This window comes from Myzus persicae, unplaced genomic scaffold, assembly GCF_001856785.1.
Source record: "Myzus persicae strain clone G006 unplaced genomic scaffold, MPER_G0061.0, whole genome shotgun sequence".
NCBI lineage: Eukaryota > Metazoa > Arthropoda > Insecta > Hemiptera > Aphididae > Myzus > Myzus persicae.
Window position 1 is genome coordinate 22279 of NW_019102160.1, and position 15043 is coordinate 37321.

Below are 15043 nucleotides of genomic sequence, written 5' to 3' on the forward strand. Positions count from 1 at the left end.
CTATAAATTATATATTTGAACAATTTTACTATTTACTTAATTAAAATTTAAAAGCGAAATACAATTATTTATTAGAACAGGGTAAATATAAAACGTGTTTATTAAGCATTTATCGTAACGTGGGCACAAATAGGATGACTTGTGTAAGTCTCGCGGCCGTCGTTGACGGTTCGTGATCGCGGTCGCTGTTGCCAGTGCTAGTCGTCGACGTTCGGAGACGAGCGAGTTGGAGAGTCGGAGGGACTGCAGGTAAGGGAACGTGCACGGATCAGAAACGTTGAGTCCACCGGTCGGGCGAGAAAAGAGGTCGAGTGTCGGGCCGATGGCGGCAAGTCGAGCGTAGTTGTGAGACGCGGCTTGCCGGTCGGCGTGAAGTCGAGTGCCAACTGTCGCAGGGGGGTCAACGGAAGAAAAGTATTGTGGCAAAAGTCGCCACAGTACTTTACCCACTCAATCGTAGATAATGTGTAAAATACCCGAGTAAAGTACGAAATAAACGTTTTATAAATAGTATTTTTACTTTATCCAATAGGTACAGGTAGTGTACACATTACCCGGATAATGTGAACACTAACCATATTTTGTACTTTACCCGTAACATTTATAACTATTTATAAAGTACCTACGCTCGTTTTAGTCTATGATTTATTTATTTATTTATTTATTTATTTATTTATTTATTTATTTGTTAACGGGCTGGGCCCTATTCAACAGTTTAACATAATACAATAATACATAATTTAAAATAATTAATACAATGACATAATTAAATTTATATAAGATAATAATTACAGAATAATAAGTATAATAATGATAATATAACAAATATAAAAATATATAATAATAAATGTATCAGTTTTGATGAACGGTGCTCTCATTGGCCAGCCGCATCATGCGGTCTAACGGATTGTTTCTGCCATAATTGGTAGTGTGCGCAGGAACAACGAAAGGAGCATGGTATCTAGTAGTACGGGAAGGAACTTTGAAATTGACTATCGTGAGAAGTGAGGGAGCATCTATACGACCATCGACTAGTTTATTCAGAAACTCTATGTTAGAGTTAACTCGCCTGTCGGCCAGTGAAATGAGGCTGAGTTCCTGCATAACTAAGAAATAGTCGTGGGGAGGATGATTTATTTTTAAGAGAAAAGCTGCGCAAGATAAGAACCGTCTCTGAACACGTTCTAATTGACATGAGTCAGATACCGTATAAGGGTCCCATAGGACCGATGCATACTCTAAAAGTGAACGGACCAATGAGCAGTATATAGTTTTTAATGAAGAAGATAGATTGAACTCCTTTGATATGCGCATTACAAACCCAAGCGTTTTTAAGGCTTTGCAGCATATCATTTCAGTGTGGGAGTGAAAATTGAGATCGGAATTAAAGATAATACCTAGGTCTTTCTTACTGCAAACCGATGTTACACTAGAACCATTGATGGAGTAAGCATAGTTGATAGGGGAGCGGTGTCTTAAAAATGACATGGAATGACATTTGTTTACATTAAACTGAAGACCAATATTATTAAACCAGGAGACCAGGTTGTTGAGATCATTCTGGAGCGTAGAACAGTCAGATAAGTTATCAATTTTCCTAAAGAGCTTCAAGTCGTCGGCAAACATGAGATTTACATAAAGTAGGTTTTATTTTGATGATTTGGTAACTACAGTGTAGCCGAGTGTACATGAAAGAACTCAGGCCATCGTAATTTATACGAAGTAATTTGTTAGTACATTTTTTTGTCTTCGGTCAAAAAATCATTGGTAAACATCGTTCAGATTTCAATGTTTAATAATATTTATTGCTTATGCTTTCTCAATTTAGTTTGACGTTATTTGTTTTGAATTTCATTGGTCAACGTGAGCGATTTGTGTGCAACATGTAGAAAAACGGTGGCTTGTGAATTTCTCGTTGTGTGGTTAGAGGTGTTATATATTCTATACTGTTATTATAAGACGTCTAAGGCTTATAAGTCAACTTTTTTTATAATTAATGACCTAAGTCGAAGTATTATATTTTTTAGTGTTAAGAGGATGCTACGCAAACATTTGTAGTCGAAAGCTTACAAGGCAGTGTGTAACATAGCAATTTTACACTCAGCAGATCACGTTTAAAAGTTTGAATGAATTGACCTATTATAAAATTTAAAGATAATAATATTATTATCTAAGACATTTAATAGTCTTATTATTATATTTCACTTTCGTAAGAGAGTCATGAGAATTATAAGATAAATAAAAAATCATAACAAGCTTTAAAATTATGACATGAAATATCCATGAGTTACCAGTACCTGCAGTGAAAAAACCTAGGAAATAAATATAATTTTACTTTATGTTTCTTTTTCTAGAAAGAATATCTCAAATTTACATTTGAACACATTATAATTAATATAGTAAGTACATTGTAGATATTTTATCATAATTATATGAACATTGATATGATATACAATTCTTAAATAATCGCTTTTAGTAAGCAGCTGATTGTAACCAGTGAACACTATACTATAATTATAGGCGTCAACTGTATTTAAACTATATCTTATAAACAACATAGGCTTATCTACAACCACAAATAATAAGTGGAAATTATAACAGTAAAAATATGAAATATTTACCTAATCTAGAGGTGGAAGAAGCTAGAAAAATACATTATTTCTTTAATTTTTTTATTTTTTGACAGTTATCACAAGTTCATACATTATACCTATAGTAGTTAAAACGTAGATATTTTATGATGTGATCATTGGTATTACATTCAATTCCTATGCAATTGATTGATTGACTAGTTCTTATGACCAGTGAACACTATAAGAGGCATTAACTGTGTTTTATTTATCGTATTAGTAACACAGAGTCTAATGTGAATAAGTAAACAAAATTAAATACGTACATACTAAATTTATAAAAAAAATAAGATTATCTAATTCGTGTGACAAATAATAGGACAAAGTCATAAAGATGCATACTAGTATAGGTATGACAAGCATATCAATTATTCAAAGTGAAATATAACTTTGTACTAACGAATTGAATTTTTGGTGAGGTACAATTATCACCAAAAATGATGTGATTAAATACTAAAATGTTTTAACACTTAAGATTATTTTTTGACAGGATAAACAACAGGGATAATATTATGCATACATTGCATGCATTTTATACTTTGAACAAGTATGGAGACAAATTTACATTTGAACACATTATACCTAGTATGTACAATGTACATCGTAGATATTTAATGATCTGATCTTTCATATTATGTACAATTATTCCCGATTAAACGATTTTAATAAGCGTCTGATTCTTATAACTAGTGAACGCTATGACAAACGTCTACTGTATTTTGATTATTTTATAAACAATATGGAGTTGTCTAACATACATGATAGTAATCAAAATTAAATATCTACATACTTAATATATTAAAAAATGAAAATTACCTAATTCGTGTAACTAATAAAGGGACAAATTCATACCGATGCATAGTACGACGAGTACCTATTGCATACAATTGAATAAATATGTAGAAGACATTTTTCAGAAAACTGTAACAGTTTTTCATAATATAACGTATTGCGACTTTTAGCGACAAACAATAATTAAAAAATGCGGAAACCATCGATTTTTATAGGCCTCCCGGATTGTTCAATTTTTGTTGTATACTTGTATAGTTGTATAGTTGTATTATGTCACCACTCATATTGTTTTAGAGTTTTATGAAGTACATGATGCTAAAAGGGTACATGAATAGTATGAAATACTTTGTACACAATTCACACATTACCTAAAACGTTGATAAAAACTGAATTTTTTTACCCGAAGTTTTGTTGAACGTCAATTGTTCTTGACATTGTAATGACATTTATCACATATTTACATTTTACATGTTAATTTATTAGTATAGTACATAGTAAGTATGTCGTAGATGGTAGATATTAATTTATGATAATACATCATTGATTTATAATATGTGGTTCCTGAGTAAACGCTTATGATATATTATAATACTGATTTATAAAATCATTATAACAGTATAATTTATGTTAGTTTTTATTTAGTGATATTCCGTTTTTTCTGATTAAATTACTTAAATTAATTTAATTAATTAAATTACAAATGTCAATCCTTTTGGTCATTTATGATAATAGTATTATAACTTTTGAAAGCCCTAAAACCATAGATTTATATTTTGGAAAAATATCTTTAATAAGAACTAAAATAATATATAAAGAAATATAGTAGAATCCAAAGGAACTTTATGTACCTACCTGGTTTTACATGTTTAGGTTCTTCGTCTAAAAAGGTATTGAAACTAGATTAATGTTATGACAAAAATTAAGAACACTGGCTATCAAAACTATATTACCGGTTTTAGGAGCAAGACAAGGCATAATAGTACTCATTAAGCCTCCTTTTTTCTTGTCTGAAAAACCCCATTTTATGTTTAGATATACATTTTTCTCAAACACAGGCACGTGTTAAAGACACGTGCATCGCAGCCTGGTGCCGATGCATATTAATTTAAGTATGACATACGACTTGAATGACGTAAAATACATTTTTTTCAAAAACTGTTTTTCACAATATTACCTCTCACGATTTTGAGCTAAATACGATAATTGAAAAGAGCGAGATACACTTGTTTTTATAAGGAAGTTTGTTTATTCAGTGGTTGTTGTACATATGGCTTTTAATTTAACGGACATCAAAATATATAAAACCACGATCTAAGATAGTATGGACTAGAAACGACACGTTATAACGTGTGGACAAATTTCACACGTCCTCTCTGTTAGTAAATACTGAAATTTCTTACGTGAAGTTTTGTCGAACGTCAATTGTTCAAAACGAAACGTAACTTTGTATTACCGGATTTTAAATTTAAATTTATAATTTTATATTTATATGAAATTTATTAAATATTTACACATACATACACTGTCACTGTGAAATATATAATAGTAAGTAGGTGCATCGTTGATATTAAATGATCGTACATGATTTATATTGTATACGATCCCTGAAGTACCTAAACGGTTTTGTTTATCTTATAACAATGTATGTATTAATATATTATAACATACTATATATTTATATATTTATACGAATAATTTAAATGATAAACATAGTTTGTAAATGCAAAATTATAGTTACCATCTCCTTGACTTTGTGACTTATTGACCAAAGCCATGCAGATACATAGCACTGTAAGTATGACATAAGACTTAAATACCGTTGAACCCATATTTTTAACAGTACATTTACCAGTACACCGAAAATACCGCCAGCCCTACGTCATATTATTATTATGTCTATTACATATGTCAGAGGTATTCAAACTTTTTCATCTCACGGCTCCTTACAAATTGTTGATGGCTCGAAAATTATAAATGATAAAAAAATCCATGTTTATAATGTTATTATATGAATGTAATTTATATTTTATAATTTATACTTATTATTTATTATTATTTATTAACTCTTATTAAAACTCACACTAAACAAATACCTGCTATTTATATTTAATTTAATTATTTTTAATAAAACTTTTTATATTATTACAGTATAAAGAAAATAAATGCTACTTAAAATGTATATTTTGAATGACTTTTTTTTTGCTTCCATGCTCTGGCCCGCTAGATTTTAATTTTCTAAAAATTGGCTCTCTAGTAACTTTGAGTTGCCCATCTCTGCTATATACCATTAAAAAATTACATATTTGAAAGTTCGAATCACATAAAAAACCTAATATTATGTATAGGTACACGCACCTGATATTCTGGAAAAATGTGGTCGAGCGCAATAAAGTAGTAGTTTGATGTACACGACTCGTTTAATATACGAATGTACATAACATATTCAGATCATATACATACATAGTCTGTGTACGTATATTTATATATTATAATAGATTATATATATAGTATAAAGGCATATTATACCTCCTTAGGTGGACCTGTATTTTGTATGCGGCTGATTAAAACGTCAATTTTCTTATCTTTTAAACTTTTAATAATACAGTACATTATCATGTCCATGTATTGAATAAAAATTACATTTATTATTTCTTAAACTACCAACACTACTAAATTATTTTCTCTCGGAAAAAATTAATTTTACAATTTTTACAATTTTGTGCAGCCCTTTTTTACCATTTAACAATTTAACCTAATTGTAGAAAATAAATTATATCATCGATAGACATGAATAGTCTCTGCAACTCCGTGTTTACAACGTTTGCAGTTTGTACAGCCACATATCCCACATGTGTACGAAAAACTTTTGTGAAAAATTACTGTGATTTCGGATTAGTCGATTAGATATCTGTTCAAAAACTTAATAACTAATAATATTAGCAGGGCTATACACCTACACCATTATTACGTAGATACTATTATATTTTATTACCGGCCTGATGCCTGAATAAAAAACTACTGAAGCGAATTCGCTGAAATGTCTGATCAGATGGTCACCAGCTACTCTGACGCGGAAAAGGTACGTTTTTGTGCGTATACGTTTATACATCATACCTATAGCCATTCTTAGCTCCCCCCCTCTCACCCCGTCGACATTTCACCACTCATCCACCACCACCGCCACCAAGGCCGGATATATCGCTCGCCGAATATAATCATAGTAATAATAATAATAATAATAATAATAACAATAACTGGGAACGCGTCGAAACATAATGGCGCAATCACGGCCGTATAAATAATATGTATTGTATATATATATATATATATGTATGTATTTTGTGTGTGTGTGTGTGTGTGTGTGTAATATACACACGAGACGAGACGACCGTTGGCCGCGGCGGGAAGGACGATGGACAAAGAGGATGGTTGCGTGAGGAAGTTGTGAGCTGTAATGGAGGGGGGGGCGCGTTATCAGAAAATGAGCCTTTCCACCTCCTCCGCCCCCGCCGCGCCTCCGGACGTGCAACGGCGGCGGGGAGACAGTTCGGGAAATTGGAATAAGAAAAGTCGGGCGTAAATGAAAGATAGTCGTGTACACGCTCGGCCCTCCCCACCTCCGGCCGACCGCCCGAGGGTTCTTTCGCAACACTATACTACGTTTAAAATATCCGTTCTACCGAAAACACTAATTTCCCTTTTCAAAAATTGCCTCGACCCAATCCTTGTTTATCGTCCGACCCGCCGCCGCCCACGGAAAACTCTTCTGCAGTAGCAAATACGTATATAATGTTATGTAATACCCCTATTTTATATTTATGGCAGCGACGGTGGCGGGGGAGAGGGGACCGTAGTTATTATTATATTTCGCCACCGTCACGTCATTATGTTAATAGCGGGTGCCCCCCCCCTCACAATAACCACTCCCTCGACCGCCGGATGACCTATAAAGTGTGTATACATATTATCGCCTCGTGTTTAATACATAATATTATTATTATTATTTATTCATATATTTGTTTACGACAAAGCACGACTTTAATACGACGACGCTAATCCGATAAACTGAACGTAATGCTTGTGTGTGTGTGTGCTCGTGAATACGTGTACTGCAGAATATATTGTATTATTATATATTATACCAGTACATATATACGACATTGTACTTTATGGTTTATGAGACTCGTAGAAACGGTTTTACGGTTATCATAATAATAATAATAATAATAATAATATATATAATACAGACAAAAACGGGTGTACGGAGAAACGCGCGGAAAAAATGGCGAACCTACATTGAACCTTTATAGTATTTACATTTTATTTATTGTACATAATACTATTATTATAATATTATGTATTTTCATACTCGTTATACGACGTCCTGCCCGAGTCTTGCACAAGCAAAACACATACTGCGTGCGCCATCTGTAATTGGACCGAAGAGTATGCTCTTGCTCTCGTGACGTCTCGTTCGAGGACAACATAACAATATTATTATTATTTTTCCGTACAACGTCAAGGTGTTGCCGACACTTGCCGTACGTATGAAACCCGATTGGGGGGCATACGGTAATTTTGGCATATGTACTGCCTGCGAAAGGACCGGTAAAAAATGTAAGAATAGTACGGTAATTTGAGTATTTCAAAGTTTCAAAATTTCTTATAAAAAAAAAAGGTTAAATATTAAATGTATTGGTTATTATCAGTGATAACTTATCATTAACAGCATTTCACCGTTATCGTATGCCTATACTAACTTCAGAAATTCCCTCTAAATTCAAAAATTTTGATTTTTAGGATTGTGTAACTTTGTATCCTATCATAATTCATGGGAGACATATGAGTTTAAAAAACCACATAATATATGGGTTTTTTAACATGGTTATTTGATGTTCATCAACTAACCCATCAGGGTAAATAAAATGTTTCCAACAGGTACTATTCATACTGAATAACATACTTTTTTTTGGAAGTTAAGATGATAAGACTATTTCTATCGGAACAGTATTTTTATCAAATCTTTGGTTGAAATCTAAAATAATGGCATCTGATTATGGGATAAACGTATTTTTTTCTATAATAATCTTCAACTGTATCAGATGGGATGTTCGACCTATAAGTTTGTTTCACCGATAGTCTTGGCATACAAGGAACGATAATATTTTTTTTCTGAAACGTCTAGAATGGTTTTCCAAATCCTATTAAATGTAATGTTTGCTTGGCATCTTTCATTCTGTATCATTCGTTTTAGTATTATTAATTATACCCGTGTAATTGTACCCGTGGTCTTAACGAGTGTAGTTATAGTGTAATAACTAACAAATCGTCATGCCAAGCCCCGATTGACAGTTTATTGTAATTCTTTTGGGCAGTGGGTACCTTATTATCGTTGTAACGATGCGTAATTTTGAATATAACTAGTAATTCTCACAAGTCACAATGTAATAAATTTGTATATAATAAGATGAAGAGGGGTATTCAGTATTCGCCCTATTATCCACCCCCCCCCCCCCCCCCTCTAGGATGGCAAGTACCACTGGAAATAACTAAAGAATGCATCGGTCGTAGGTAGGCATTTGCGACACATAATATGTAACACAATTATAATAATATCGTACAACTTGTATTTATTATTTTATAATATTTAAAATGTTCTCGTAAATCTCGGATACACAATAAATTGTTATTATATAATAAATTATAATTTATACAAAATGTAACCGTCACACCGTTGATTTAATATCTATACTAGAATTTATACCTAACTATACACATTCCATAACGGCTGACGGTCACGCATGGCTGTGGCAAAATTATTTTCTATACTTGAGTGTAACAATATTATACTATAACGTACGGCCAGAGATATTTATAATATATTATTATATTATATTTATATGTATAGATAATGTAAGCCATTGTTGTCCGTGTAGTAGAATATACTTTTTTCTCATTTTTTTTTTTACTTAAGAAAAAAAAATCATGCAGCTGACTCCGAATCGTGCCCGTTTCTACAATCACGAAATTTTAATTTCAAAACCGTGCAAACTCACCAACAATAACGCATTTTATATTATATATTATCATACGCGCGTGTACATCATAAGTACCTTATATACATGGATGGTACGGAGAAACGTTAAAAAGCGCGTGGGAACAAGTACCTATATGTAAGATTTTTTAAATACAAAAAATTCGTAGGTTAGGTAAGTACCTACTAAATAGGCACAAGTACATGTACCTACACAGTAAAGGCAATGACTTTCGAACAACGGGTTTACGACGTTTGTGTGTGCATACTTATAATACGTAATTATTAATTACACTTCTATATGTATTTCTAATCGAGTAATAATAACAGACGCCAATTTAGCTTAAAAATAAATGTTGTGTCATTTTTTCACATTTGAAAACCGTTATGGTTATCGGTTAGTTTGACCACCAAATACTGAAATCTGTTCTACCAATGTGCGTACAACAATTATTAAAGGTCGTTTACTCGTCTGTCGGAGTGCAGGCTATAATATTCGCAATCTGATCATGAAGATATTATAACTACTATATATTATTTTCCTATAAAGTGGTCTTTGTTTCTTACATATCTTAACCGTTCGAGCTCAATTTGCATATTATACAACTTGACACTTGTTATAGGTAATATATAACTAACTTCAGTTTCTGAATGTGTTGTTAAATTTCGATGGATCCAAATACTTGATAGACGATGATAGTACCATATTATAATATAAAATTCATATTATATTTATGCCGTATACCTACATAATATATTAAGTCAACTTTTAAAAACTCTACATTTATACATTATTATTATAATAATTATATCAATAAATCGGTGCCTAATGTTAAACCATTGTACTTATCATGGGACCTCCTAAAAGCGGACTAATACCAACCTTCTACGATCTACCTGTATATTCGGTAGTGACAAAAATAAAATACTCAACAGTTACACGATCAAAACAGCTGTTCAGCAAAAAATAAACCCGATTCATTACATTGGTAATTGGTAATTGTTTATAACCAATAAATGGTAAGCAGATATCCAATAAATTATAAATTATGATATTACGTATATTTTTCAGTGCGCTCAGTGTTTCAAGCCTGCTATTAAATGTATGTAAATATTTCCGGTCTAATTGTTTACTTATGAAAATATGCGAATTCTATTGGTACTAATTTTTGACCTCAAACTAAAATGTACATTATTTAAAAATCAGTACATTCAACACTCGGCTCGGAGTAAAAACATTCAAGTAGGTACATTTTTTTTCTCCTGCGTAGTACCCCCCTTTATTACTTTCGAAAAAAGCACTTTTCCTCCACACGGTATGCGACACGATCTATATACCAAACTTGTCTCCAAATATATTAACCCCTACAACTGTAATCAAGAAACCTATGATTCGAAAACCGTAACATAAATGATTCATACACATAATCATATCGGAATCGCATATAGGTGCATAAATGCTGCAAGCCTGCAACTATACAACATCCAGGAGTTGGTTGACCAAACTATTACCACCAACTAATGACTAATCGATGGAGTTCGATGTATATTCATGTACTCACACACACCTAATATTTTAATTTCGTTTCGCTTCTTAATGCACCTATTATATTTATGGGAAACGTTACTGAGTATATAAACAACATATAAACTCGACTTGTATAATATGGCCGCTAGCGCCGACAACGCGTATGTCATATTAGACTCATGTTTCGTATATTATTATACAACACGGGGGTACGCAATGGTTTCCGAACTTAATTACAATTCCGATCAAATATAATAATATGTGAGTGGTGTGCCCGAGAAAACATTTGTCTCGGGAAACGCGTTCATAGTCAATAAAACATAAATAAGACGGTGTTATTTCAGTGCAACGGACAAGCGGCAGCGGCGGAGGGACGACGAAAAGGGCGTCTGCGGTGAGGCCGTTTTTCGTTTAATTAGTTTCAAATTAAATTATAAATCAAACGCACGCGACGTTATTTAATTGGAAAGAAAACCAAACGGCGGCACTGCCTCCCGGCGATCACGTACCTCCATAATATGTGTGTACATCCGATTGGTTTCAAGGTATAGGTACACTATAACACTTGTCTATTACTGAAGGTACATTGCAGTCAGTTCAGGCGTGTGTAATCAAACACAGTTTATAATAAATACTAAATAGCAATATCGTAACAATTTGTATATAAACGAATTCCATACAACTTTACTATCAGGCCCGATTTAACACTACCGTAGGCTCTAGACCCGTGTGCTAATACGGTCCTGTAATGTTCGGTATTTAAATGATTAAGAAACCTAATGTTTGGGAGAGGTAGTGCTGAATCTCAGTGTTTCAAGCCTTTAAAAACGAAAATATTTACAACATGAAAATCATCATGATATTTTACATTTTAAGCACATAATAAGTTCTACTCTTGTTACATAGTTATGTTATTATTGCTTAATATTACAATAGGAATATTATAAGTTTAAAAACAAGTGCACCTCTCATAAGTGGTGTCTCCCAATGAGCCGCGAAACAGGGGACTATATTTAATAAAAAAAAAGTCATAATAATATTGCGTGTGCGAAATGTTGCAACCCAGAAAGTTCACAAAATCGAAAATACACTCTCGACGGTTTCGAATAATAATGACAAAAAAAAAAAATTATTTTTAGCAAAAATGAAGTTAACATACTGTAGTATTATTCCCTAAAAGTGAAATGAATTCGTTTAATTATAGTAACATCATCAAATATACTAAGTAATATCATAGGCTGACAGACCGTCTACGCTCAGAATAGTTTTTTATACGCAATGATTTTCTATCACTGAATTCAAATTCAACATCATTCATTACAGTGACGCACTTGTGACCTACTGTACAACAGAGCGACATCTCCTTACACACTTTTTGAATGAATAACAAACATGATTTTTTTTTTTAAATATATATATATATATCAATTATAACCTATATTATTATCACCAGTTTCATAATACTATGTAGGCAAGGCGTACTTATAAATACACTTTGCTTATATTTAATATAATAATATATTAGCCATAAGGTATATCCGCAGATAAACATTTAATATATTACCTGAGGTATTTCTTTAGTTCGAGTTTTTACAAGTTGTAATTAGGTATAATAATATGTCAATTAAAGTAAATCATTGAATAGATATTTTTAGTCTTGATAATACAATCAAAACGTTTGTTTTTTTTTTTTTAATTTTCAATTAAAGCATTTATTATAGTATTCAATAGGATTCCTAATATTTTTCTGGCCGATACAAAATCAATAAAACATCGTTTCTAAAGATTTGACTAGTATAAATTATTTTTGTAACTCGAAAATTATTTTCACGAATTGATCACAATCCTCACTAGCTAAGCTACCTTGAAGCATCTACTTACGCATCTTGTTCTATACATTCAGATTTCAGAGTGTTCATTGTTGTGTCGTTGTACGCTTTTAAGCCGTATAGTAAAATATGTCATCCTTAGCTTCTATCGACGAATCCGTTATGCTGCAGTCAACGGAAGGCGAAAAGATGAAGATAATATTTGAAGAGTTGAGATCGGCAACGTTCCACATTCCAACGACATTTTCGACACCGGTCGGAACATGGCCTGTGTTGAAAAGACACGAGTGTACGCCGAATATGACCACGATTCGTCATCAACCATCGGCAGCAAGAGACTCCGAAGTATATCGGTGTTTGTCCGTCCCTGCCGAGCTAGGCGAAATTACCGTTCTAATAAAGAACCTAGGATCCAACTTAGTTGCTGAATGAAGTAATTCATTATTACAGAAATAATTAGAAAACAAATTTTGTTCATGAACTTGATTCACATAAATAAACTTGCAGCTTTGTTGTGCTACTTGTCTGGTTGGTTTTTAATTGAAATAGTATTATGTTGTATAATCAACCGCATCAACATTCAACCCTAGCGTAAAATGAATTTATATAGCTTGTGAAAATCGTAACTATATTGTAAATCCCTAACCTCTATAATATTGTACCAAAAAATTCTTGAACAAAAAAAATAAATTTTTGTATTAAAATTGATATTCAAATGGATTTCCAAATCATTAGGTTCTTTACAGTTGTATCTTGTATTACTTAAAATATGTTTGTACAAAGAAAAACTACGTTCTGAAGTGAAATATGCAGAAAGTGCATAACTCAGGTTGATACTTTATACAACACAATATTTTATCAGATTTGATTCATCTTGTGTGCAAACACAGGTGGGTGCTATGTCAATTAAATTCGGTCTTTAGTTATAAGTGTTATAACTTATAAGCGGTGCTGGAGAGTTGCAGCATTTGCTAATTATAATTTATTTTTGGCTCTAGCAGATAGTGCCACTGAAACTCATGTCAACATTATGTTACAATCATCTCAAATATTAAATTTGAAAATTCTGTTCTTTTTTTGTACTTGTATTATTTTAAAAATGAGGGAAATATTTTATTCCTATGTCTTAAATTTACTGACCAGTTGTCCGGAATACATTATAATTATCATGTTTTGTGCCAAAGTCAGTCGTTCACAAAACTCAGACGACATTTGAACGATACTTTAATGCGTCACTCGCGCTGTAAATATTATCACATTTTATTATTCTTATAATTTACTATGGGAGTGTTAGTGTACGCGATTGCATAGGGTCGTATACTGTACACAATTCCATCAGAAACTTAGGTTACATTTATATTTTATACATAATTTAAGATTAGGTAATAATTTCAACTGAACCGCAAAATAAATAATACAATTATTATATAAAAATAATGACATGTTAATTTTTCTAATCGGATGGTATTAAATACTTTAATCAATAATGTCAAAATTGAAAATACCATAATCCCCAATCATTCAAACCTCACCCCCCCCCCCCAAAAAAAAAAAAAAAATAAGAATGATAATAAGGATTTAATAACATTTAACTATTTAAGATAGGTATCTACCTGTTTTACTGTAAGTCTAGTATCTTAGTTCAACTTATTATATTTCAGTCCAAACAATATTGTCAATTATCATTTATCAGTATTCTATAATTATTACTATTTACTAGTGTAGATTAAAATATAATTTGATTATTATGAATTGATGATATTATAACATTAGAAAAATAAAATCGAAAGAATAAGTTTTGTATGTTTGTTCCACGTGATATAAAAAAAATTAAAATTAACTGAACTGTGCCATAATGATAATCAACTTTAAAAAGTTAAGTTAAGACAATACAAAATTTAACTGAATAAGTTAATAAGTTAAAAACAAAAATAATTAACTAGTTAAGTTAAAAGTTAAAAAAAAATTAACTTTTTAACAAGTTAATGCCCACCATTGCGATGGCGAGTACAACAAATAAGTCGATAATATAGTAGCTGCTGAATTATTTATTTAGATATATATAAATTATATACGTGCTGTATTACAATATGGATGAGTCGAAGGCGGCGGGCCGCACGATGACTTTACTGTACCTACACATTTTATAAGATTATATACATGTCCTACCTGACCTACCTCATCCAGCCTACACAATTACATTTTTGGGGTCCTTATATATGACGTATAT

At 31.8% G+C, this 15043-nt stretch overlaps 1 protein-coding gene across 1 annotated transcript; it reads right to left on the bottom strand.

Annotated features, from left to right (window-relative positions):
* Window positions 1–852: 852 nt before the first annotated feature.
* On the bottom strand, window positions 853–1626 carry LOC111031431. Its single transcript, XM_022311355.1, has one exon. The coding sequence runs from the start codon at window positions 1624–1626 to the stop codon at window positions 853–855; it is 774 nt and encodes a 257-aa protein (XP_022167047.1).
* Between the last annotated feature and the right edge of the window lie 13417 nt (window positions 1627–15043).

Excerpts from the sequence above, each read along its gene's own strand:
- LOC111031431 (XM_022311355.1), bottom strand. The coding sequence starts at position 1,626 with ATGTTTGCCGACGACTTGAAGCTCTTTAGGAAAATTGATAACTTATCT.